The sequence below is a fragment of the Triturus cristatus genome, chromosome 4_2 (assembly GCF_964204655.1).
Source record: "Triturus cristatus chromosome 4_2, aTriCri1.1, whole genome shotgun sequence".
NCBI lineage: Eukaryota > Metazoa > Chordata > Amphibia > Caudata > Salamandridae > Triturus > Triturus cristatus.
The window spans coordinates 981307990-981335165 of NC_140586.1; the positions used below are offsets into that span (position 1 = coordinate 981307990).

Sequence of the window (27176 nt, forward strand, 5' to 3'; positions counted from 1 at the left end):
GGTAAGACGTTACCGTGCGCGCGAGAATGAATATTGAGCGCGCGAGGAAGCAAAAGTACTACGCTACGTGCTAGATTGCGTAGCAATCTGCAACTTCGCGCTCTACGCGAACTGCGAAGTTGCCTAAACTTCGCAAGTTCCGCGAACGGAGCGTAGTTCAACGCCCAGGCTTAAAGAAATCAACATGAAGAAGGACCACCAGTTTTCATGGCATCTGATGTGTGGACTTGTGTACATTTTTGGAGTTCTGCTGGATCCTCAAATATAGCAGCATTGTTCTGATAAGTCAGTTTAAGAATGCAGGGACAAAAATTTCAATATCCGGCACCTAAAGCTCTAAAAGAAGGACGAAGATTAAGGAACTCTTTTCTCCTGGCCGCAGTGACATTGTAAACGTCCTGAGACAGAAAGATCCTTGACCCAACCAGGACACTTGTCTCTTAGCTTTGGCCGCAGCAAAAACCAGCAAGCACCAATAGCCAATATATACTTTTTAGAAATAATATGATGATTCCTCTTTGGTTTTGCAGGTAATATAGTAGAAGTAAGACAAAGACCTTAGCTATGAGCTCTCTGGATGTTGAGCGAGGTAGAAGATGGCATGTCCAGCAGTTTTGGAAGAAAGGAGGTAAAAAAGGAAACACAATAATCCCCTTCAAGTGCTTTGGGAGACCATAAATACGGAGGTTATTTTGCCTATTCCTGTTTTACGAATCCTCCACATTTTTTTAAGCTGACCAACCTCCTGCTCCAAATGAGGAATTTTAGATGTTTCCTCCTGTAAGTCCACTACCTGCTGTTCCACAAAGGAGACATGATTTTCCATTAATTAAAATTTATCATCTGGTTTCTAAATACGCTTGTTAGTCTCCTCAACAAAGGGAGCAATGCTCGCATCTCCTCAAGCAATATTTCTAAAGAGGCGGAAGATGGAGATTTGTTAGGCGAAGGAGGGTCTTGCTTTAACCTCTTTGTAGCTGAAGAGGGGGACTGAGTTTTACTCCAGAAGGGCTGCATGGAAGAGGTATGTGGAGCAGCAGAAGTAGCCATCTCTCCAGTGTCGCTGTTGGAGCTACTAATAGAAGTCGTAGTAGATTGTATTTTAGGTGGAAATTCAAACTGCAGCTTTAATCTGCCCATAAAGGAAGAGTGAAAAAAACACCATAGACCAGCAGCCAGGAGTCAAACTATTCCACATAATTCACACAGGCGACAGGCAATAGAGTCACCTGAAGAATACCAAGAACAGTGTCTAATCAATTAAATATTTAGCAATATAATGAACTCCATTATGAAGCATCCTCCACACACAAACCAAGAAGCGATGAGAGAAAAAAAGGGGGAAAAGCCAACAAGTGCATACCATGCCATTTTTGCTGAAAACAGCAATTGGAAACATTCTGAGAAAACGGCTGCGACCGCAATAATGAGCGCGATACTGGTCATTGCTGATATGGCCCTATTTACTTAGCACAAAGGCAAAGGGAACAATCAAGAGTGAGCGTTAGACTGAACAGCATCCGAATTTCAACCGCCGCAATTCACATCCAGAGCACCGGCAGAAAATAAGGGCCTTTTGTGATCACAGCTACGACATCATGCCACAAACCTTCACCGTCGATTTTGCAAATTATGCTATTACAACTACACTGCAAATAGCTATAACATCTACAGGGACAAAGTTTGCATATAAACACCAACATTGTATTGTATTGTAATTGCATTTATATAGCGCTTACTACCCCTGACGAGGCATTGAAGCGCTTTTCTTAATTCTTGTCAAATAACCTCCCTTAACCTGTGTCTCGTGAATGTCTTTTCGGCAGTCCTAATGATTTTTGTTGTTCCTATTTCATTGTTACACATCCCAGCGACCCCTTTTGATCACTAAATGATTCCCTTTGACCACATGTATTTCCCCGTAACCATCTGGGGGCATAAACCCCACACATTGCAATCAGGTCCACTTGGATTGTGTGGCAGTGGATAACCAGATCATGCTTTTATGCAGCAGGGGTTTGCTAAGCTTATGTGGCAAGAAAAGGCAAGTTCTGCCCCATTATGTGGCACATTAAGTGACAGTCCTATCTTGCTGTCTTTTATTTTATTTTTTATTTTTTATTTCAGCACACTATTACAAAAATATTTCCAAGTGCATGTGGGACAGATTGACCACAATAACAGATTCCCACTCCATTACAACTAATCTTCAACTTTGTAGAAATACTGAAGTTCTCTGATTTTGTTTGGTTCATCTCCTAAAATCTACCCAGAGCCCTTCATCACAACAAACTCTTCCCACATACTCTCCCATACATTATGGTGCATTCTTCTGTATGCACATGCCACCACACTCTGATCACATTTACATCATTCACACTCCAAAGATGTCAAACTTTGTCGGTCTCCAGTTAAAAAAGAAAAAATAACTGTTACCCCCTAGATGTTTTAAACCGTTCAAAACCCCAAGAACAAGCAAGCATCACCGCTCCCAGTGGTTGAATAATTAGGCACTGCACTTTCTAACAAATGGGAGAAAAGTTTTGCGATCTTTGCTGCTCCCTCACAATCAGTATTGCACTGTGTCTGCTACGATTGTGGCGGGCGGGTTGGTGGGGTGGGGGAGCATAGGGGTCGCGAAGGAAGGGGAGAATAAAAAAAACAATAATAAAAAATAAGCATTGGCATAGCCAAAAGGTCACGCCTTTGGGATTCTATAAGTGTTTAGCCATGCAATAGTTGATGTTGTTGCACCAAGGATATTGTGCTGCATAACTAAATACTTATAAGGTCCCAAAAGCGAGACCTATTGGCTATGCCAATGCTTGTTTGCCTTTTTTTGCACTCAATTATATAACGATGTCCTGGCTGTGGCTGTGCAGACAACCGTCACAAATGGGGAGCTTTTCATCCAAACAGAAGGCATGTCATTTATAAAGTATCTGTCGAGGATACAGCTCGGGGCATTATTAAACAAGCATTGGCATAGCCAATAGGTCACGCCTTTGGGACCTTATAAGTGTTTAGCCATGCAACAGTTGATGTTGTCACCCCAAGGATATTGTGCTGCATAACTAAATACTTATAAGGTCCCAAAAGTGAACCTATTGGCTATGCCAATGCTTGTTGAATTACGTTGTTTGTCCTGTGATTTAACTGTACAACAGCCATATATACCATGAGACATTTAATGGACTTATCTATTGAACTTACAAGCTTTAAGTGATTGTTATTTAATATCTTTGATACTAAGCAACTCTTTGACCCGACAGAACACATTGTAGCAATTACTGACCTCCAATAACTGGCACACAACACAGGGATGCAGTTGTGTGAGAGAGAGAGCACAAGCAGTGTACCCCCTTTTATTTTAACCCCTCTGGCCACGCCTGGCCAGATGTGGTGAGTGCACATCTGGGTGCGGTCCCATAAGCAGGACCGAAAACCTGCAACACATAGGTAAGTGGCACACAGGTAGGTGTGTGCTTGCCCACATACACAAGTCAATTGAAAGGAAGGGGCACGTGTAGGGTTGGGGAGTACAGTGAGGACACAATGCCAGCCAATCAGGGCCGGACAGGCCTTTTATTTCACCGGGCATTTTCCTGTTGGGCTGAAACCCTGGGAGGCTTGGTTTGAAAGCCCTGGGCCATTAATGGTGCCTCTGTCACTTATGCAGCTCCTGGAGGTTAATTGCAAAAGGCACGGGCAGGCTTCAAGAGCGAGACAGATGGGTGGGTAAAGAGAAAGTGATCAGCGAGGGAGAAGAAAGACAAGAGAGAAGGGAGACTGAGAAAGAGAGAAATCGAATAAGGAGACAACGGGAGCGGGGCTGCTCTGAGCATTTTTGCCAGGCCTGCTTTTGGTTACCAGGTCTAGCCCCACAGCCAATGCTCTCTATCTGCATCGTAACCTGACTTTAAACCGCGGTGAAATCCCGATTCATAATGTGATTTACAATAATATCACTAACACAGTAAACAAAGGTCATGCCATGTAATATTTGAGGGCTTCATCAATATGCTAACGAGCAATTTTGCAACCTGAATAATCCTACCTATTTTTGGTGTTAGAGGTGTAACTGTATGCAGCATTTGTATGAGTCCAAGAATGTGTAGATGCAGCTTTGGACTGTGTGTTGGTTTTTGTTGGTCTTCTCTTTTTCGATCATAGGCATTCCCCGTGTGCTGAATCCCGGCGCGTATTTATTTTCTAGACTGCGTTTGTGAACACACTTTTCATAATTAGGCGTCCCGGATATCCTGTAGTTCATCTATATTTTTAAATCACTCTGCAATGTTTATGTTCATTAAGTATGAATCAGGCGCTTGCTGAGCAGCTTCTCCACCTAAACAGTGCACATATTCTCGTATTTTCTCAATTGCAGAAAATACAGCTCAACATTCACTTCCCACTTGATGGCGCTCTTGACTAAACACAAGAAAGCTCTGCGTTGCCGGTCCTGATATGTGAGGCCAGATGCACCTTTTAAAATTAAAATCCACAGTGATTACGACATACCAGAGACACAATCGGTCTTCGTGTACGCAAAATGTCTTGGAAGAAACGAGAATCAAGATCCGGCAGCCTTGGCCTTCAGCAGGAGAGGTAGGCTGAGAGCATCAAAAGCTGTACACAAAAAAAGTGTCGGCAAAAGTGAAAGCATTTCACTTGCGAGAGCGAGCAGCACCTGGAGCGCTGATTGCTACCATATGGCGCCGCGCGCTCCCGCAAGTGAATCACCACACGTGCACATGTTGCCATTGAAGGCAATGGAACGCTTGCACGTTTTTGGCTGCAAAGCCGAAGCGATGGCTAAACGTCTTTTTGCCTATGCAGCGCATGCGCGCTGCGTAGGCGAGACCTAAAAATCGCGCAGTGCAGCATGATAGGGCACGAATGCAATGTATCTAATAGGATACGGCACATTCCCTGCTCTGGCTCGCAATGGGCTGCCTACAGCCAAAGCAGTCACCCTTGAACCATGGTGCAAGGGTCCCTGCATTGTAAGCAGGAATCTGTTTGTGCAGGAAGGGGCATCTTCCTGCACAAAAATAATCCTGATTGACATTTTCCTCTTTCTAAGTGTGCTGCAGAATAAAGATATATTTCCTCGTTATGCCTCACCCTGGAATGTGTATCATTTTGATGCGTTCCCAGGTCTACCAGTAATGGTAAATCTTGGAATGTGCTGAAATCCATTGGTGGAAGCGTGGGAACACCTACGCTCCACCCATGGAATACCTCCCTGGGCAGAGTAACACCACGCAGTGATTTGCCTTGTGTTGTGTTACTCAAGATTCATCATGCCACGCATGACCATGCAAGGTGGCCTTGCGTGGCTTGATAAATCTATTTAAGAGGTGTGTCGCTCTTGTTTTCCCTTGTGTGGTGCAAGGGGGACAAAATCTTTAATATTTAATAAATAGCTGCAAGTGATCACTAGGTGTTCAAACCGATGCTTGCAAAAAACACATAGCGGGGTTCCTTCCTCTCAGGATATAACCCTTCTACTGCTAAGAGAACAGCTCCATGGTGGAAGCTGGAGAGGTCGGGACTCCTGATTGAAAGAAGGGCCAACAAAAGTAGGAGCCCTATTTCAAGACTCTACAATGCTTCTGTTTGAGGACTTCTGAGCAGAATTCAATCTACCGCAAGGCAATTTCCTCTTACACAGAGCACTAACGTCGTTGTTACGGAAACAATGAGGTGCTGTCGCCGAGGGTGCTGCGAACCTGCCATCACTCGGCTCTCTCAGCTAGCATCATAAAGGCGGTCTCATGTTTTAGTTATTTATTTATTTATTTATTTATTTATTTATTTACTTATGTTAGTACAAGGCCATACGGGAGAACCTCCAGCATCTGCTGGAGCGCCTGCGCTTCCAACGGGAGGAGGATCTGGGAACCCCGATTGAGGCACAGGACTGGGCTACCACACCATAGAGGACTTTGAAGGTGTCTGGGAATGCATGTTTTAAGCCGATCCCATATTATATCCGTCACTGATCATACCTAACACCAGAGCCCACCATGAGATACTTTCACTTGGCGGATGCGGCCTGCCGCAGATGTGGCGAAGTGGGAGCCCACATCTTCCACATGTTCTGGTCGTGTCCTTCGCTTGCGGCTTACTGGGTGGAAATCATAACCACTGATGCCGATGTCACAGGGAGGGAGATTCCTAATTCCCAAGGCCATTGCCTCCTAGGACGGTTTACACACACAGCCAAAACCAAAGCCACAAGTAAATTTCAGGATGTGTTTATTCTAGCCGAGCAAGAGAGGGTGAGAAATGGGAAGACCCCCGGGGGTGCCAAATAGCAACATTGATGAGGGAGATGAAGCAATGGGTGGGTTGTGAGGGGAGGATGCTACTCCAAGAAGCCAGGTGCAGAGTGGGCACTTTGGATATGGCCAGAGCCTGGGCACCTATCCTTGCCATCACACAGACACCTTCATATCTCCTGAATCCGACACTCCTATACACTCCCCGTTGGGAGCCCGCATCGCCGGTCCACACTGAGACCCCACTGTAGGAGGGAATGATGCGGGGTCTCCAAGAATACTGAGGGGATCCGGCTTTTTGGGTGCCAGATGGGCCCTACCTGCTTCTTCATGCCAGCTCCACGACACACAGAAAAGGGCACACATTGGTACTGAATCAGAGGGAAAGGGATGTGAAGGGTAGAACTGCTTTTATCTCTTTGTTGTTTATTTCTTACAGAGGAGGAGGTTATACACAGTTCACGTGCTAATGCTTTCAGATCCGTAACATAAACTTATTGCTGGTGTGTAATTGTGCTGAACCTGAATAAAAATAGGGAGAGCTGATATCTGCTTGTTGACATAACAACCTACCCTCACACTCTATCACTGTCTTTCCAAGGAATGCACACAAGTGGTGCACAAGCAGCAACCAACATTGGTGTTTGGGTAAAGTCACACACACATCCCAAATAAACCTGTGCTGAACCCACTGCTAGTTTGGCACAAAGCATTCAGATTTTTTTATAACATTTTATTGCTTTTGGAAAACTCAGCACATAAAAGATACACACTTTGCAATCAATTCAAGGGGACCCGAGGGGCCAGTTACAATAAACCCCCCTCTGCATGGAACCTCTGCCCCAACTTGGGCTCTCCCCATGCTGACTCAGTAGTATGCCCACCATCGGCCCCAAAGTTCAGAACGTTTCTTGGGGCATCCACGTGCTAAGTAGATGGGTTCTTCTAATTTAACACATCTGTCCACACCTGCTCTCCATTCCCTCATGAAGGGGAGTGGGGCATACAGCGCCTTCCAATGCTTGGCGATGTCACATTTTGCCAGTAGCTTTCCCAGCCCTACAGAGTTCTGTCAGCCCTCTGGCCACCCATGTCATCCAGGAGACCAAGAAGGGCAATTTTGGAGGAGGCCTCAATTGTCAGACCCACACCTCCAGGAGGATCCTGGATATGTTAAGCCAGTATCGTTGGATGACTGGGCAGCCCCACACCATGTGGGAAAAGCCTGTCATGTGCTTCTGACCCACTAGTAGCATTTAATTTACAGGCCCTGGGAATATATTACACTACTTTACTGGAGAGTTGCAAGTAAATTAAATGTGCCAATCGGGTGTAGGCAATTTCACCATGTTTAAAGGGAGAGACCAGAAGCACTTTAGCACTGGTTAGCAGATGTAAAGTGTTCAGAGTCCTAACAACCTACAGAAATGGGTTCAGAAAACAGGAGGGTGAAAGCAAAAACTTAGGGGCTGACCCTGTAAAACGGTCATGTCCAACATGGGGTTATAATGTCCATTCCATTGAATACGTTTTTTCTCCACTTGAAAAGTAGTTTTGAAAGTTCATTCCCCGCTCTTCTTGTCAACATACTTGCTTTCTCTCTCAGAGCTGCAGCTGAACTCCTAAGAATAACAGATCCCTAACCCCTGTCTTTGATTTAGTTTCTAAAACTAGTGTGTCACAAATTAACTTTTTTGTGTTGCACATTTTTGTATTTTATTTGTCTGTCTGATGCACTAAAAATCGTTAATATGAGTTCGAAAAAAAATTGTTAAAATCCTCTGCCAAGGACTGTGCATCATTGATGGAAATTGATCCAGACCAGTTGCTGCTGGTGTTATTATAATGCAAATATGTAAATTTGACGGATGTTCAACCACTGACAAGGACAAGGTACAATCATGCCTTGAAGAGAATCCAGAAGGTGCATTCTCCATCCTTAGGCCCATTGTCTATCCAACCTTACATAAGAAATGTGTTTGTGAATGAAATCTTCTTTCTGCATCAGAGAATTACCACTGATTCCAAGATTATGTCACAAATCCTGTTGGACTAATCTGTTGGATGGTGTCTACTGGCTTTTTTCCCGATCATGCGCTTTCTGCATGAGCTGGAAAATTAGTTAATTGCATGTAATAAGATTTAAGTGTCAAAACTTTAGAGGCACTTCTTTAACACAGAACAGTGTGATAGGAACTGACCTCTGACCTCAGAAGTAATCAGTGTCTGCATAAGTATGATTAATACCTCTTTCTTTTGCTGTCTCTCTATTCCTTTAATCATGGTAGACAGTGGAAAAAAGGTCTTGATATTGTTTAATAAATATTACTGTTTATCTATAAATAGTATCTCTTTCTTTTAAGACACAGCAAGTGTTCGACTGACAGGATCCAAAACCCCCTGTGCTGGGATTGTACAGGTGTCGGTGACTAACGACTGGGAAAGAGTCTGTGACATGCAATGGGACATGAAAGATGCCACTGTGGTGTGTAAAGAGCTGGACTGTGGAGTTCCAATTTCAGTCCCTCCAGCCTCAGCCTTCGGGGCACAAAAGAATGACAGAGTTGTGATTTCTGATGTCCAGTGCAAAGGCGATGAAGAGAACCTGCTGCAGTGTCCTTACACCAAAAAGGTTCAGAGCTTTTGTTATCACAGGAGGTATGCAGCAGTGAACTGCACAGGTAAGAACTACAAAACCACTTCCAACTGCCATGGAACCCAAACTCAATAGAAAACAGGCAATGGAGAGTACAGGACAACCCCATCTACAACCTCATGATCACCCTTCTCTTGGAGGTTTTGATAGAGTGCTCCCAACTAAAGTTGTATGAACTATCAGTGCAACTACACCTCCTCCTACAGCACTTCTTCCCTTTCCATCCAGTGGATTACACCTCCTCCTACAGCACTTCTTCCCTTTCCATTCAGTGTGATTACACCTCCTCCTACAGCACTTCATCCCTTTCCATTTATTGTGATTACACCTCCTCCTACAGCACTTCTTCCCTTTCCATCCACTGTGATTACACCACCTCCTACAGCAGAACCTCTGTTCTTTCCTTCCAGTGGGATGACACTTCCTCCTGAAACACTTCTTCCCTTTCCATCCAGTTTGATTATACCTCCTCCTACAGCACTTCATCCCTTTTCATCTAGAGTGATTACACCTACTCCTACAGCACTTCTTTTCTTTCTGTTAGACCTGGCACCATTAGCGTGAGTCTCCCTTCCATTTTTCGCTCTGTCTCCTCTGTTTTTGCTGGTTATAGATGCTCTGGGCGCCGTGCCACTGCCATTCAGTGCCACAGCACGAATGCTCCCTTTGTAAAGATGACATGTGAATCGGTACATCCATAATTGGCTTATTCGGTTTACCTGTTAGTCCCTAGTAGCGTGGCCCGTGTGTGCCCAGGGCTAGTAAACCGAATGCTGCTGGTGGGTCTGCAGCGTTGGTTTGTGCCACCCACAGAAGCAGCTTGTAAAGTGTGTCTCAGACCTGCCACTGCAGTGTCTGCGAGCAGTCCAGAACTGCCAGCTTGGCAGTGAAGTGCACCCACTTCCCAGCCCCTAAACCTTCCCTTGGCATCCTGTAAGCCCCCCTTATGATAGGGTGCATTGTATTTGTAAGGTAGGACATGCCCTGATGTGTGTAGCATGTCCTAGTAGTGAATTACACCCAATTTCGTTTTTCACTACTGTAAGGCTACCTGTTCTCCATAGGCCAGAATGGGAGGTCTGGGCTATTACATTCTATGGTCCTAACTGACCCACAGAACATGGTAGAAAAACGAATTTAGTATGCCTGAGCTCAGAATATTAAAATACATCTTTTAGTGAAGGTTATTTTTATATTCTGTGTTTGAAACTACCACTTTTAGAGTATAGGTACTTTCTTGCCTAAGCCTTCCAGTGTGCTCTGCTATTATGTGTATTGGCTGTCTGGCTTTGGAGGGAGAGGGCAGGCTGAGTCAGACCTGGGTTGAATAGAGAGATCTGCCTGGGAGTGAGGGGAGGGGTAGCTCCTGCACTTGAATAGGGCTGTGCCTGGCAAGGTGAATGCTGGCTCCACCTCCCACTGTGCGTCTGAGGCAGACCCCCTCTTTCTGAAAGGGAGGATGCAGCCTGGTAAACAAAGTGCTCCAGGGCTGGGCAGAACTGGTTCTGGTTGGGTTCAGAGACTTGTGACCCCTAAGAACAAAGACTTTGGGGGCATAAATATTTGTGACCAAACCCCTACAATATGTATTGCTCCTGGACAACAACAAGAACCTCTGTCCGTGTGACTACAGGAATCTGCAGGAGAAGGACTGTCCTTGTGCTTGTGTGCTGTTTCTGGGACTGGCCTGCAGTGGTTACTACTGGACTTGGAAGAAGAGGAAAAGGACTTTGAAGAAACTTTTATTTTGTGGCTACAGCAATCACCCAAGGGCTAGAAGAGAGCTAGCCTCCTGCAGGAGTCTCAGGCACATCAGACTCCACCACCAGCCTCCTGTGTCCTCCCAGCGAGGATTCCTATCTGCAGGTGAGGCTCCTGTGAGTTCCAGGGCCTCTAGTTCTACTGCTGAGAAAAGAGTGCTGAAAATCGTCGCTAACCCCCGTTAGCGGGCCGCTGCAGCTGGTGAGCGTGAGAAAAATCATCGCTCTGCTGTCACCGAACGCCCGCTATCCCGAAGATCGTCGCATCACCCGTCTGCGGGCCTGAAAACGCCCGCTATCCCAAAGTTCGTCGCAGCACCTGTCTGTGGGCCTGAAAATGCCCGCTATCCCGAAGATTGTCGCATTGCTTGTTAGCGGGCCCCAAAGCGCTCGCTAACCCCAAATCATCGCATCAAGCTCATCGCAGCGCGGACGCCGAGCGTTCGCCATTTTCCCCGCATCGCATCAGGATCGTCGCTCCCTCGAGGAGCGCCATTTTCTTTCATCGCAGCAAGATCGCACACGCAACAGGCTCGGTGCATCATCCTCCCTTAGCGGCAAGGATTTTATCGCATCACCAGCTTAGCGTGAAGAAGTTTGTCGCTTTCTCCTGCCCGCAACCCAGCACATCATCCTCCCTTGCGGTAAGGATTCAACGCATCGCTGGTTAGCGTGAGGAAATTTATCGCTACAACTACTTAGCGACATTTTTGTTGCTTTGCTACGGAATCCAGATACTTTGTGAGTAAAAGGGTCGCAGAGACCACTGCATTGAACTGAACATCATTTTGTGCACCTTGAACTATTTTTGCAGCATTTTTAAAGTAGCCCTATTTTTCTAGTATTGTGGAGTTTCACTGTTATTGGTCTTGTGATTAAGTCTATATAAATATTCCTATTTTTTATAACTACTTGAGTGGTGTCCATTTGTAGTGTTCCTCATTATATTACTGTGTATGGTCATAAATGCTTCACACACTGCCTCTGAGATAAGCCTAGCTGCTCGTGCTACGTTACCACAGGGTTGAGCAGGGGTTGTCAAAGGGTGTAGGCTGCTTACTCTGACTTAGGAAGAAGGGTCCCTACTTGGGCAGTGGCCAGCCATTGCCAACTAGAGACCCCCATTTCTAACATTGGTGGTCAGCGGTGAGAATCTGGACTTGCATTTATGATTGCATACAGTAATTATAGTGTACACTACTAGTGAGTGCAGACAATAACATTACCACATACCTTTTTGAGATTTTTGATTATATTTTTGATCGTTATTGCCAGTTATTGCTACAATGGGCAAGCCCAGATCCAATGCCTCTGAGGATCTCTCCTGGGAAGAAGAGAAATTAGAAACCTACAATGCCAAGCAGCTCAAATATTTTTGCAAACGCTTCACAGTCCCTATCACAGGTCTCACTAGAAGGGAAGAGTATTACAAGGCGCTGAAGGCCTGGTTAGAAGCCACGGATGCCCCTAGGAATATGGAAGGGCCTGTGGAGGGGGGAGAGAATGCAGGAGAGCAGCAGAAAGAAATTTTAGCAGTGTCCAGCCCGGGCACTAGTGTGTCCTCAAGGGGCCTGACTCCAGAAGAGATGGAGGACAGGGAGAGAGATAGGCGGCATAATATGGAGATGGCTAAGCTTAAATTGGATGGTCAGAGAGACCTAGAGAATAAGAAGTTAGAATTTGAATTGATGAAAGTGAAACTTGAACATGAGAGAATTTTGAGGGAGTTGGAGATTAAAGCGAAGAGTATAGAGATCTCCCCCTCTGGTGGCAGTATACCAGTAGTGCATACTGAGAGTAGAGTGCATATACCTAAAGAGGTTATTAAAGATTTTCATATAAGTGAAGATATTGGGCAATGGTTTGCCGCTTATGAATTAGCTATGGTGTCCCACCGGGTCCCTGAGAAGGATTGGGGAGTGGGGTTGTGGCGACGCTTTGTGAGTGAGGGGAGGGATACCATGTTGGACCTGCCCCCAGAAAGTAGGATGGTTTATGCCCACATGAAGGATGCTTTGATTACCCGCTATGGTTTGACCCCTGAAATGTACAGGCAGAGATTTAGAACCTGCAAGAAGAGGGTACCATGTGGGTTGAATATGTGTCTTTTTTTGGCAGAGCAATGGAGCACTGGGTAAAAGGCAGCAAAGTAGAAACTTTTGAGCAACTGTATGACTTGATTGCATGGGAGCATTTCTCTAGTAATTGTTTTCCTGAGCTACGCCAGCATCTGATAGATTGCAAGCTAACTAACCCTAGGAAGCTTGCTGAGGAGGCGGACCGCTGGGTGAGCACCCGGGTTCGCAAGGGTCCAGTGGGAGACTTCGCCAAAGGTGGGCAGGGTCCCGAGCAGAGAGGTGGGGGGGACAGGGGTAAACCGAGGGAGTTCCACCGAGGGCCCCAAGATAATTCCCAAGGGAACCAGGCAGTGGTGTCCCAGCCTCCCCAGGATTAGAAGCCAATGCCCCCAACAGGTAGGCCTGTTCCAAGGGGGCACCCTACTTGTTTTAAGTGTGGCCAGGTGGGCCACAGATACTTTGATCCCCAGTGTCCCCAAAGGGATACTCCTGCACCACCCGTGCACCGCCCCGCCAGCTTGCTAGTGTAGCCCTGGGGGAGGAGGAGATGGGTGCCCAAGGTGGGTGGGACCCCGTAGAATTGACCCTTGTCTCCCTACGAGACTTTGAAATGGTTCCTAAGCCTGCACTGCCTGATAACACTAAAAAATACAGGCAGTGGGTAACCATCAATGGCCATAGAGTAGAGGCTCTGAGGGACACAGGAGCCAGTGTAACTGCTGTCAGCTCCTGGTTGGTGTCCAAAGAGCAGGTTGTGCCCCATGCATTCTACCAAGTAGTGTCTGCAGACAACACAGAGAGCCAATGTGAGGTGGCTCAGGTTCCCTTTGAGTGGGGGGGTCTCAGGAACTCTTCAGGTGGCTGTGAGGCCCGCCATGCCTGTGGACTGTCTGTTGGGCAATGATTTAGAGAACTCAATGTGGGCTACGGTGGAGAGGAGAGCTCACTTACAAATGTTGGGTCTGCCTGAGTGGGCATGTGCTACCACTCGGTCCATGGCGGCCAAAGAGACCTGGAGCCTGAAAGTATGGCCCAAGTCCCTGCCTTAGAGAGAAGGGGCAGGGGGCACGTGAAGCCAGCCCCCTTGGTTCCCACGGCCCAGGAAGGAGCAGACCCTGAGGGGGATGCCCTGGGGCCTACCGGGGAGCAGAGTACCGACCTGGTGGACCTGCCTGAGCTGACCCAGTGGCAGCAGGAAGGGGGCCCCACCAGGGAGGAGTTTTGTGAGCAGCAGAGAACTTGCCCTTATCTTGAGGGTATGCGGCAACATGCTGCAGCCCAGGCAGCAGGTGATATGTCCGGTTCACATCTGATTTATTGGGAGAACAGTCTCCTGTATAGCGAGCCTAAGGCTGCTGAGCCGGGGTCAGCCTGTGTGCTGGTGGTCCCTGAGTGCTTCAGAGCCTTCCTACTGGGGTTGGCTCATGACATTCCATTGGCAGGACATCTGGGGCAGACCAAGATCTTTGAGAGGCTGGTCACCCACTTTTATTGGCCCCAGATGCGCAAGAGTTCAGATACGTATTGTAGGACCTGTGAGACTTGCCAGGCAAGTGGGAAGAGTGGGGGGAAGATCAAAGCCCCACTCCAGCCCTTTCCAGTTGTTAGTACCCCATTCAAGCGAGTGGGCATTGACATTGTGGGGCCTCTGGACCCCAAGACAGCCATGGGCAACAGGTACATCCTGGTCTTGGTGGACCATGCCACCCGGTACCCTGAAGCCCTCCTGCTCAGGACAGTGACGGCCCCCATGGTGCGACGGGCACTGATGGGGATCTTCTCCCGTGTGGGGTTCCCCAGAGAGATGGTGAGCGACAGGGGGACCAACTTCATCTCCCAGTATATGAAGTCTCTGTGGAAGGAGTGTGGAGTGACTTACAAGTTCACCACTCCGTACCACCCCCAAGGTAACGGTCTGGTTGAGAGGTTCAACCGGACCTTGAAGGGCATGATCATGGGCCTAGAAGAGCCCCTGAGGCATAAGTGGGATGTCCTCTTGCCATGCCTGTTTTTTGCATACCGTGAAGTGCCACAGAAGTCCTTAGGGTTCAGTCCCTTTGAACTGCTCTATGGCCATCCGGTAAGAGGGCCTCTGAGTCTGGTCAAGGAAGGCTGGGAGCAATCTCCCAGGAAACCTCGCCATGATGTATTTAGCTACATCCTGGCCTTCAGGAACCAGACTCAGCGTTTCAGAAACATTGCTGAGTCAATTCTGGAAGCCAGCCAGGAGGAGATGAAACGTTGGCACGACCAGAATGCCACTCTGGTCGAGTTTCAACCTGGTCAGAAGGTTTGGGTACTGGCCCCAGTGGAGCCCTGTGCGCTCCAGGATAAGTGGACCGGTCCATTTGAGGTGGTGGAGCGAAAAAGTCAAGTTACCTATTTGGTGGACTTTAAATCTCCCAGGAACCCCCTGCGGGTCCTGAATGTGAATCGCCTAAAGCCCCACTTTGAGAGGTCTGAAGTGGGCATGCTTCTTGCCACAGATGCAGGGATGGAGGAGGAGAGTGAACCTCTTCCTGACCTCCTGTGTGCAGGAGAGAAGGATGGGTCAGTGGAGGGTGTGGTCCTCTCCACCACACTGACCCCAGAGCAGCAGAGAGATTGCCACCAGCTGTTGGGGCAATTTCCGGATTTATTTTCCCTGGTACCTGGTGTCACTGATTGGTGCGTCCATGAGGTAGTCACCGGGGACAGTCCTCCTGTCAAGCACAAGGCTTACAGAGTGACTGATAGGTTAAGGGCCTGCATTAAGGAGGAGGTCTCCAAAATGTTTGCCCTGGGGGTGATTGAGTCCTCTAGCAGCCCTTGGTCCAGCCCCATGATCTTGGTGCCAAAGGCTGCAGCGCCTGGTGACACTCCAGAACTTAGGTTCTGTGTGGACTACCGAGGTTTCAATTCGGTCACGAGGACCGATGCGCACCGCATCCCCGAGCTGATGAGCTCATAGATCTGTTAGGGGCTGCCCGGCACCTCAGCACGTTTGATCTAATGTCTGGGTACAGGCAGATCGCCTTAACTGATGGGGCAAAGGAGAGGTCAGCATTCTCCACCCCAGATGGGCACTACCAGTTCCGTGTGATGCCCTTTGGAATGAAGAATGCCCCTGCCACCTTTCAGAGGTTGGTCAACCAGGTGTTGGCTGGGCTGGAGGATTTCAGTGCCGCCTACCTGGATGACATTGCAGTATTTAGTTCCTCATGGGAGGACCACTTACACCACCTCTGGGAAGTGTTGATGGCGCAGAGCAGGCCTCTCAATCAAGGCCAGTAAGTGCCAGATTGGGCAGGGTTCGGTGGTGTACTTAGGACACCAGGTAGGGAGTGGCCAGGTGGCACCTCTACAGCCCAAGATTGAAACCATCCTGGCTTGGGAGCCCCTAAGGACCCAGACCCAGGTGAGGGCCTTCTTAGGACTCACAGGTTATTACAGGAGGTTTGACAAGGGGTATGGCAGCATTGTTGCCCCCTTGACTGAGCTGACTTCCAAGAAGCAGCCAAAGATTGTGAACTGGACTGACACCTGTCAGAAAGCTTTTGATGCCCTCAAGACTGCCATGTGTACAGCACCCGTACTCCAGGCGCCCAACTTTGCTAAGGAATTTATGGTCCAGACAGACGCTTCAGAGCATGGGGTGAGGGCTGTTCTGTCACAGATGAGTGAGGAGGGACTAGACCAACCTGTAGCCTTCATCAGTAGGAGGTTACTTCCACGGGAACAGAGGTGGAGTGCAATTGAGCGTGAGGCATTTGCTCTGGTCTGGGCACTGAAGAAGCTGAGACCATACCTGTCTGGGACACACTTCCGGGTTCAGACAGACCACAGGCCCCTCAGATGGTTGATGCAGATGAGGGGTGAGAATCCCAAGTTGGTAAGGTGGTCCATTTCTCTACAGGGTATGGACTTTACGGTGGAACATCGCCCTGGTACAGAACACGCCAATGCTGATGGTCTGTCCAAATTTTTCCGCCTTAGTGATGAGAACTTCCCAGGGGATGGGTAGTTCTCGCTACATTTCAGCTGGAGGGGACACGTGTTAGACCTGGCACCATTGGCGTGAGTCTCCCTTTCATTTTTTGCTGTGTCTCCTCTGTTTTTGCTGGTTATATATGCTCTGGGCGCCGTGCCACTGCCATTCAGTGCCACAGCGCGAATGCTCCATTTGTAAAGATGACATGTGAATTGGTACATCCATAATTGGCTTATTTGGTTTACCTGTTAGTCCCTAGTAGCGTGGCCCATGTGTGCCCAGGGCTGGTAAACCGAATGCTGCTGGTGGGCCTGCAGCATTGGTTTGTGCCACCCACAGAAGCAGCTTGTAAAGTGTGTCTCAGACCTGCCACTGCAGTGTCTGTGTGCAGTCCAGAACTGCCAGCTTGGCAGTGAAGTGCACCCACTTCCCAGCCCCTAAACCTTCCCTTGGCATCCTGTAAGCCCCCCTTATAACAGGGTGCATTATATGTGTAAGGTAGGACATTCCCTGATGTGTGTAGCATGTCCTAGTAGTGAATTACACCCATTTTCGTTTTTCACTACTGTAAGGCTACCTGTTCTCCATAGGCCAGAATGGGAGGTCTGGGCTATTACATTCTATAGTCCTAACTGACCCACAGAACATGGTAGAAAAACGAATTTAGTATGCCTGAGCTCAGAATATTAAAATACATCTTTTAGTGAAGGTTATTTTTATATTCTGTGTTTGAAACTACCACTTTTAGAATATAGGTACTTTCTTGCCTAAGCCTTCCAGTTGCTCTGCTATTATGTGTATTGGCTGTCTGGTTTTGGAGGGACAGGGCTGGCTGAGTCAGACCTGGATTGAATAGAGAGATCTGCCTTGGATTGAGGGGAGGGGTAGCTCCTGGAACCTGAATAGGGCTGTGCCTGGCAAGGTGAATGCTGGCTCCACCTCCCACTGTGCGTCTGAGGGCAGACCCCCTCTTTCTGAAAGGAAGGACGCAGCCTGGTAAACAAAGTGCTCCATGGCTGGGCAGAACTGGTTCGGACTGGATTCAGAGACTTGTGACCCCTAAGAACAAAGACTTTGGGGTTATAAATATTTGTGCCCAAACCCCTACAATTTGTATTGCTCCTGGACAACAAGAAGAACATCTGTCCGTGTGACTACACGAATCTGCAGGAGAAGGACTGTCCTTGTGCTTGTGTGCTGTTTCTGGGACTGGCCTGCAGTGGTTACTACTGGACTTGGAAAAAGAGGAAAAGGACTTTGAAGGAACTTTTATTTTGTGGCTACAGCAATCACCCAAGGGCTAGAAGAGAGCTAGCCTCCTGCAGGAGTCTCAGGCACATCAAACTTCACCACCAGTCTCCTGTGTCCTCCCAGCGAGGATTCCTATCTGCAGGTGAGGCTCCTGTGAGTTCCAGGGCCTCTAGTTCTACTGCTGAGAAAAGAGTGCTGAAAATCGTCGCTAACCCCCGTTAGCGGGCCGCTGCAGCTGGTGAGCGTGAGAAAAATCGTCGCTCTGCTGTCGCCGAACGCCCGCTATCCCGAAGATCGTCGCATCACCCGTCAGCGGGCCTGAAAATGCCCGCTATCCCGAAGTTCGTCGCAGCACCTGTCTGAGGGCCTGAAAACGCCCGCTATCCCGAAGATTGTCGCATTGCTTGTTAGCGGGCCCCAAAGCGCTCGCTAATCCCAAATTGTCGCATCAAGCTCATCGCAGCGCGGACGCCGAGCGTTCGCCATTTTCCCCGCATCGCATCAGGATCATCGCTCCCTCGCAGAGCACCATTTTCTTTCATCGCAGCAAGATCGCACACGCAACAGGCTCGGTGCATCATCCTCCCTTAGCGGCAAGAATTTTATCGCATCACCGGCTCAGTGTGAAGAAGTTTGTCGCTTTCTCCTGCCCGCAACCCAGCGCATCATCTTCCCTTGCGGTAAGGATTCAACGCATCACTGGTTAGCGTGAGGAAATTTATCGCTACAACTACTTAGCGACATTTTTGTTGCTTTGCTACGGAATCCAGATACTTTGTGAGTAAAAGGGTCGCAGAGACCACTGCATTGAACTGAACATCATTTTGTGCATCTTGAACTATTTTTGCAGCATTTTTAAAGTAACCCGCTTCGTTATTGTTCCTACCTTGCCATTCCCTGTTGGCTGCTCTGCTGTTGCCCCAGGAGGGGTTCTGCTTGTGGTGTGCTGCTGTGTGAGGCATTATGTTATACCCCACATTGTACTTCATCTAGTGTTAGATTACATTTGCATGGTGTAGTTCTTTAAGAACAGAATGTTAGTGCAGTTGCCTGGGAACGTTGTGTGGGCATTCTTAGTAACTGTTGGAATACATACAAAAAGCTGTTTGTTGTAAGCGTTGTTTCTCCAGTCTGCTGCCTCCTCTGTTTATCTTCAACAATAAACCACGATTTCCGATACCATTGACTCCTCAGTTACTACAAAATTATTGGCGACGAGGATGGGATCGTGCAACATCAAACATGTGCGGAGTTCGCTATATCACCCACAGTCTAATGGTCAGGTGGAGCGCATGAATAGAGTGGTAGGAGAATGTATTAGATGGGCAAAGTATAACAATGTGAACATTCAGGGTTCGATTGACAGCATGCTTTGGTTCTATAGAACGACTCCTCACTCTACAACTAAGGTATCGCCTTTTGAGCTATTGAGAGGACGTAAAGCCAATACCAGTTTTAAACCAGGGTGGATGAATAAGTGGATCAAATCGATTCATGATGTGAATAATCTCATGAACATTGTTAAAAGAAATGTTGATGTGTCACAGGCCAAGCAAAAAAAATGGTTTGATGGGAAGAAGTGTACTGGGTTGGTTGAAGTACATGTGGGAGATTTTGTTCGTATTAAATCCTCTTTTCATGTAAAGAAGGGGATGAGTAAATTCGGACCACCTGTCCGGGTTATTCGTATCGGTAAAAATGCGGTACAGGTCGAGGATGGAAATTGGTGGAATGTAGGGAAAATCGTTAGAGTTCGAGTTAAAGAGACCTCTTGCAATAGGGGAACTGGTGCTAATGGTGCTGATGTTTCTCTATCTCATCAAACTATTGATGCTCAAGCTTCTCTGAGAAGGAGTACCAGGATGAGAACGATTCCTAAACGTTATAGCGTTTAGGAAAATTTCTGATTGAAGATTTCCTGGACGTTATTGCGTTTGGGAGTATTACAGGAGTATTCCCGGAGTGAAAATTAATTTGACGTAATTGCAAGTGATTTTATGTTGTGGTTTGTATAGTTTATAATGTACAATTTGGTATTTTTGATGACTGTTTGATGTTTTGTTTTTATTTTTTTTATTTATTTTTTTTTAGTGAAGAAAAGGGGATATGTTATACCCCACATTGTACTTCATCTAGTGTTAGATTACATTTGCATGGTGTAGTTCTTTAAGAACAGAATGTTAGTGCAGTTGCCTGGGAAAGTTGTGTGGGCATTCTTAGTAACTGTTGGAATACATACAAAAAGCTGTTTGTTGTAAGCGGTGTTTCTCCAGTCTGCTGCCTCCTCTGTTTATCTTCAACAATAAACCACGATTTCCGATACCATTGACTCCTCAGTTACTACAAATTGCTGTTCCGGGGAGAAGGCATCGCACGGGACTCCGGATCCCAGGAGCCCGTGCGTTATATCACCTGTGCTCCTCCCCGCCCACCCGCCACAGACTCTTGACGCATCATTAAGACGAGACGGCATCCGCTACGCGGGACGCGAGCCGGACGAAGCCCGGACAAAGGGCGGGCCGTCTGTGGCCGTCCGAGGCCAGTGGAGGCTGGGCTGGGCCACCCCCCTGAAATCTCGACTGTTGGTATCAGGCAGCCCATATCATTACTTGTCCCCAGCGGTCCTTGGTCACTGCTGGGGAGCTTGTTTTTACATCTGGGCTGGTTCTCGTCTTAACAATGTCAACCCGCTCTGGAAAAGGTCTGAGGAGGGGCGGGGGGGATATGGCTGGCACCATGGATCAGTTTATTACCCGTGTGGCTAATGTTATCGACAAAGAAATCGCCATGGCTGAGCGGAGGTTATCTCGAGGTCCATCTGGTGATAGACGATCATCGTTGGGCCCGATAGCCTTGGCTCCCTCTCCAGAGCGAGCACTGGATCTACCTGTCCCTGCCCCTTATCCCCTGGACCACCCTCGGGTGGCCGCCCTAAGAGCTAATATAGATGGACTGGAAATTTTGACGGCCACGGCATTCCATGCTGAAAATAATGCGGCCCCAGATTTAATGGCTAGCAAGACAGCCATCCCCTTGTTGCCCCTGGCTAATCCTTCGATTCAACCGATGTCGCCCCCCCATCGACCCTTGTGGTGCAGGCGGAAATACACCCAGCCCCCATTAAAAGGAAAAGACTGCCCACTCCACGGAAAGGTAGACTGACTAAAGACCACAAGAGACCCAGGTGGGTTGGTGTTAGGTCGGGTGGCTCACTCAAGGCAGTAGGGCGGGTTTCCAGCTCGTTACAGGAAGAGAAGGGGGTGGGTATAACTGGATGGCTAGTGGCTAGTTTCTGTAAAGAACAGACAGGTGGCCCTGCAGTGCCTCTACCCCCAGATTCTCTCCTAACTGTAAACATGGAGAAAATGATGAAAACCTTACTCCTTCCGGTGTTAGACAAAATCAGGGGGCTATCAGAGAGGGTGGACAAAATGGAGCAGGCAACTCTAGATAATTTTTTCTCCCTAAGATCATTTATTAAATTGCAGCTAAGAATTAGGGAGGATGGGCTAGGGGGGGACCTGATAGCAGGGAGACCCCTATAGCTCAACAAGGTACATCTGTTACAGCCGGCACTACTACAGTTGTATCTGAGGCGACTGACCGTAATTTGCTCCCTACTGCAACGGCTGCAGGGACAGTCAGGAACTCTGGGCAGTCAGTAACCAAGTCTGCAGAGAAATTAAAGCCCTCTAAGGCCGTTATCAACACCTCAGATAAAAAGACATCACGTTCCACAGCCTCTGGCTTCCCTGGCAAAGCAAATCCTATTACCACAGTCGCTACCCCAGGAGCCTCTAGTGCACCCGAGATCCCATTATCTAAACCAGTTGTACCCGCAAAGGCCCACATGCAGCAGACAGGTGAGGGTCTTAAGGGTGGGAGGGTCCTCAATGTTAATCTCCCCCCTGAATGCCAGCCCTTTGTAGCTGTGTTGACTGGGGTGCCTGTGCTTAGCCCGGGTAAGTGTGAGTCATTCGATGAACTGTATAACAAGACCCTTTTCTGGCTCAAAGAAAATAGACCCTTGCCCAAATTTTGGGAGGGTCGGATCATTCACGTAAGGAGAGTTGGCTGGATTGGCACTAGGAAAAAAAATATAAGTGGGGATTGCATCAGAGTAAACTTTGAGGATCCAAGGGTTGCTAGCTATGTATGCAGCGGACCTGTGAGGGAGCATAGCCTAATAGGTAGCGGGGGACCAATTGGTATTTGCGACCTTAGTTATTTTAATCCCCCAATTTTTCCAGCGAGGCTAGTCGGAACCCCTATGTGGGAGGACCGGGACGACAGACAGACTCGTGGAAGCCTCTCCCAACCTAGCCTACTTAATAATACCCCATGCCAGCCACATGTTCGGTTTTGGCAAAATTATTGACACGCAACCTGTCAAATATGGGAGATGCATAACGAGGCACCTGGGGAGACACTAATTGATAGTCCAATACTTGAAGAGGAGTCGGCGAGGTTAACCACTAGCACCCTCTTGCCACTAAGTATCTCTAGGGGGCACTCATAGGTGGTCTGCCTCGAAGTATTCGAGCCGCCTCTGCCCTGCAGGGAGCTGCTCGAAGGGGTCATTTTAACCTCGAATGTTGTGGCGTCGCCCACCATTGAGGTGGCTACTCCCACTGCTAGTGCCCCTTTGGTAAGTGAACTAGCTATGGGGTGGGGAGGAGCTGGCAGTGTGTCCCTGAAGGTAGTTAGCTGGAATATAGCAGGTCTTGCACGGAATATAAGCTTACCAGATTGGAATGCATTTATTGAATCGTTTGGGATTTGCCTATTCCAGGAAACATGGTGCTTGGAACCACAGCATAAGATGGACTATACCACCTATTTTGTACCTGCAATACGATTAAGTGGAGGGAAGGGGCGCCCCTCGGGAGGGTTACTAATTTGGGCAAGCATCTCCCTGCGATGCTCTATCAAATGTTTGGCCACTAAGTGACCTCCAGAGACTATCAGTGAGAGGGCCTTGTGGAGGGAGAGTCCTTGAAATCTTCAATATTTATGTCAGAGGTGCAAGGGGCGGCTCGTCCACTCTCTCCCCAACTGGCATTGACGAGGAACTCAGAAATTGTAGCGCTGATTCCTTCGTCATGCTAGCTGGGGATTTTAACTGTACATTTGAACCCCTTGCTGTGGACGACGTGCTGGGCACCAGTGATGATGATGCAAGGAGAGGTATCCCACCGTTGCAACTTGCGCCAATTAGAAGATGGACTCAAAGTGCCATCGATCTTAATGCCCTCTGCTTGAAACATGGCCTTAGAGCAACTAATGGCAGATCTAACTCAGACCAAATGGGGGCCCATACGTTCAACAGAGTAGGGCATTCCTCATGGATTGACTACATTCTGCTGAACTATCGTCTGTGGGCTTACCTGGCGGATATGGTGGTCCTGCCATCCATTGACAGCGACCACAATCCTCTGTCTCTGTCCCCTTTGTGGAAGGGAAGTTCCCTACCCCCAATCTCACATGTGTGGAGATCAACACATGAAGTTTGCCCCTCTAACTGTGGTAGGCGCCTGAAATGGAAGAATATTGTTGGTAATGAGGGAAAGATTCTGGAGGTAAAATCCATAATGGCTAATGTCATACCTCGTTTAGATTCCCCCTCCATCAGTGCGCAGGAGGTGCCCACACTGTTTGCCCAAACCACGAACGCATTAGGCGATTTATTTTTAGCCCACAATGCGGGAAAAAGGGAAAACAAGAGAGGCGGCAGGAAGGGCAATGCTGGGTGGCTTTCACCTGCATGTGGCGACGCCAAAAGGGAATTAATAAAGGCAGTGAAATCCAAGATTGGAGCCCTGATTAGTGCTACAAGGGGCAATTACAGGAGGGCTATAGCTAAGGCAAAGGTAGAATGGGAGAACCAGTTTTGGTACGACCTGAAGGTCGCAAGCCTAAGGAAGGATGCGAAGGGTTTCTGGGAACTACTAAGAGCCAGGGATAAACCCGTGGACACAATGATAACATGTAACATACCGGAGTGCGCGTGGTTTGACCGTTTCTCCCAGCTCTACACAACGGTCCCGGGTAAGGGGGAAAGTCTGCCAGTATGGCACCCCTTAGTATCCAGTGAGTTTAATGATGAGCTCCTGTTCACAGCCAAGGAAGTGGAGGGGGTGATTAAATGTCTTGTCCCCAACAAAGCAGCCGGCCCGGATGGCATACCAGGGGACTTACTACGTATTAACCCGGAGGAGTGGGGAAAACTCATCGCTGCCCTACTAAATGCTAGTTTTGATGGGGCAACCCTTCCGGCTTCATGGAAGGGCGCCGAGGTCTTCCAAATTTTTTAAAAAGGGAGCCGGAACGACCCAGCAAATTACCGCCCCATAAGCCTCTTAGACTCCTCGCAGAAGGTGGCGGGAAAAGTGGTTTTGGGCAGGGTATTGCAGTGGGTTGAGGAAAAGGGTATTTTATCCGACTTCCAGTCCGGCTTTAGATCGGGTATGGGGACGATAGAGCAATCTTTTCGGCTTATGATGCTGTATTGGAAAGTGGTTGTACTGGGCAAAGGCAGTACCTCGCTTTTATAGACTTGCGGACTGCCTTTGACCTGGTCCCACGTAGCCAACTCTGGAGGGTGCTTGATGAACAGGGTATCCCGCCATACTTATTAAGCATGCTGATAAAACTGCATGCTGATAACTTTGCGCAGATCAGGTGGGGCAACCAGGAGCAAAAAACAGCACATATACCTGTAAATAGAGGGGTACGCCAGGGATGTTTTTTAGCCCCCACTCTGTTTTCATTGTATGTAAATGGAGTGGTGGAGCACCTGCTGCATCATCCTGCAGATGCACCATCCCTGGCTGGCAGAAGAATACCTACCCTCCTATTTGCAGATGATACCCTCCTGATCTCTAAAACCCCGGTAGGCCTGAAGAGCCTGCTAACTAGCTTCAAGTCCTTCTGTGATGCAAGGGGGTTAGTTATTAATGCAGGGAAAACCAAGTATATGGTCCTTAACCCACCGAAAAAGATAGCTAAACCACCGACTCTAGATTCCGTTTCTCTCGAAAGGGTTACGGAGTTCGATTTCCTTGGTATTCGTCTCAGTGACTCTATGAGTTGGAAATGTCACCACCAAAAGATGCTGTTGACCCACAAGAGGGTGGTGGGTGCCCTTCTTAAGGAACAACGTGCCTCAACCCTCAAACCCATTGCTCCTATGCTGGATATCTACAGGGCTCGGGGTGTTAGTGCAGCACTTTATGGGGCCGAACAGTGGGGTGTTCATAATGTGGACCAGCTATCCCGTTCAGAAAGTAAATTTCATAAAGATCTAATGGGGCTCCCCTACAGTACCCCAACCCTTCCACTGCTTCTAGATATGGGTACTCGGCCAATTAGTGACCAGGCTAGGCTTCGTCCCCTCCTTCTATGGGCACGAATCTGGAGAGTACCAGAAATGATTAGCTACGCGGATGGCTTAACCGATGTGTTGGGGTCGCCAGGCTGGCCTAAGATTTGTTGGCTGAGGGAAGTCAAGCGCCTCCTCGGCAACCTTGGCCTTGGCGAAGCCTGGAACAACAGAACTGCCCCCCCAAGTCTGTCCTGAAGGAGATATATTGGAGATGGGTAGCCGATGGTAGAAGTAGCAATGCTAATTTGTGTAGGACCACCATGGATTTCCTTCTGGTTAAGGAGGTGCCCTTTTGCGAACCATACCTGGATGTTATTACAAACCGCAGGGATAGGGCTCTATATTTGCAATTCAGGATAGGTCTACTTCCCGTTGGGAAACTGACCTCTAGGTGGAAAGCCCCGGCCCAGACAATTTCTTGCTGCCCATTCTGTGAGAATAGGACAGAGTCAGTTCCCCATTTGTTGTTCGAATGTCCGGCCTATGTAGTCCCCCGCAGTAGATGGTTAAAGCCACTCTGTAGAGAACTTGGAACAAGACATTTCAAGGAGGCCCTACGAATTCTGAAAATCGATCCACGGCCTCTCTTTGCTTGTGGCTTAGCAAAGTTCCTAGGATGGGCTTGGCGCATCAGATCAATTAGGCTTTTTTACCTTGTTTAATTTGTATTTTAACGGCTTTTTATCTAATTTATTGGTGTCACTTGTAGTATGAATTGTATGTTACTTCTCTACGTATTGGCTCCTTTTTATTGTTTTATTGTGTATTACCTTTTCTATTGCTTTTAAAGATATTCATTATATCGAAATAAAGCCTTCTTGATGATATATAAATATACCTATTTTTTATAACTACTTGAGTGGTGTCCATTTGCAGTGTTCCTCATTATATTACTGTGTATGGTCATAAATGCTTCACACACTGCCTCTGAGATAAGCCTAGCTGCTCGTGCTACGTTACCACAGGGTTGAGCAGGGGTTGTCAAAGGGTGTAGGCTGCTTACTCTGACTTAGGAAGAAGGGTCCCTACTTGGACAGTGGCCAGCCATTGCCAACTAGAGACCCCCATTTCTAACACTTTCCATCCAGTGTGATTACACCTCGTCCTACGGCATTTCTTTTCTTTCCATCCAGTGTGATTACACCTCCTCCTTCTTTTCTTTCCATCCATTGTGATTACAGCTCCTCAAACAACACTTCTCCCCTTTCCATCCAGAGCGATTACACCTCCTCCACGAGCACTTCTTCCCTTTCCATCCATTGTGATCACACCTCCTCCTCCTACAGCACTTCATCCCTTTCCATTCAGTTTGATTGCACCTTCTCCTGCAGCACTTCATCCCTTTCCATCCTGTGTGATTACACCTCCTCCTACAGCACTTCTTGTCTTTCCATCCAGTGTTATTACAGCTCCTCCAAGAACACTTCTCCCCTTTCCATCCAGTGTGATTACACCTCCTCCACCAGCACTTCTTCCCTTTCCATCCATTGTGATCGTACCTCCTCCTACAGCACTTCATCCCTTTCCATCCAGTGTGATTACACCTCCTCCTGCAGCACTTCATCCTTTTCCATCCTGTTTGATTACACCTCCTCCTACAGCACTTCTTTTCATTCCATCCAGTGTGATTACACCTCCTCATACAGCACTTCTTTCCTTTCCATCCAGTGTGATTACACCTCCTCCTACAGCACTTCTTCCCTTTCCATTCAGTGTGATTACACCTCCTCCAAAAGCACGTCTTCCCTTTCCATCCAGTGTGATTACACCTCCTCCTACAGCACTTCTTT

General features: G+C 48.0%; 1 protein-coding gene across 2 annotated transcripts in view; it reads left to right on the top strand.

Moving 5' to 3' along the window:
• Positions 1-27176, top strand: part of LOC146839206 (CD5 antigen-like) — a 768433-nt gene that overhangs the window by 216421 nt on the left and 524836 nt on the right. For both annotated transcript variants that reach the window (XM_085603219.1, XM_085603218.1), the window contains exon 3: positions 8651-8968. In XM_085603219.1, the coding sequence (XP_085459345.1) occupies positions 8651-8968 (318 nt within the window). The remainder of the gene's footprint in view (positions 1-8650; positions 8969-27176) is intronic.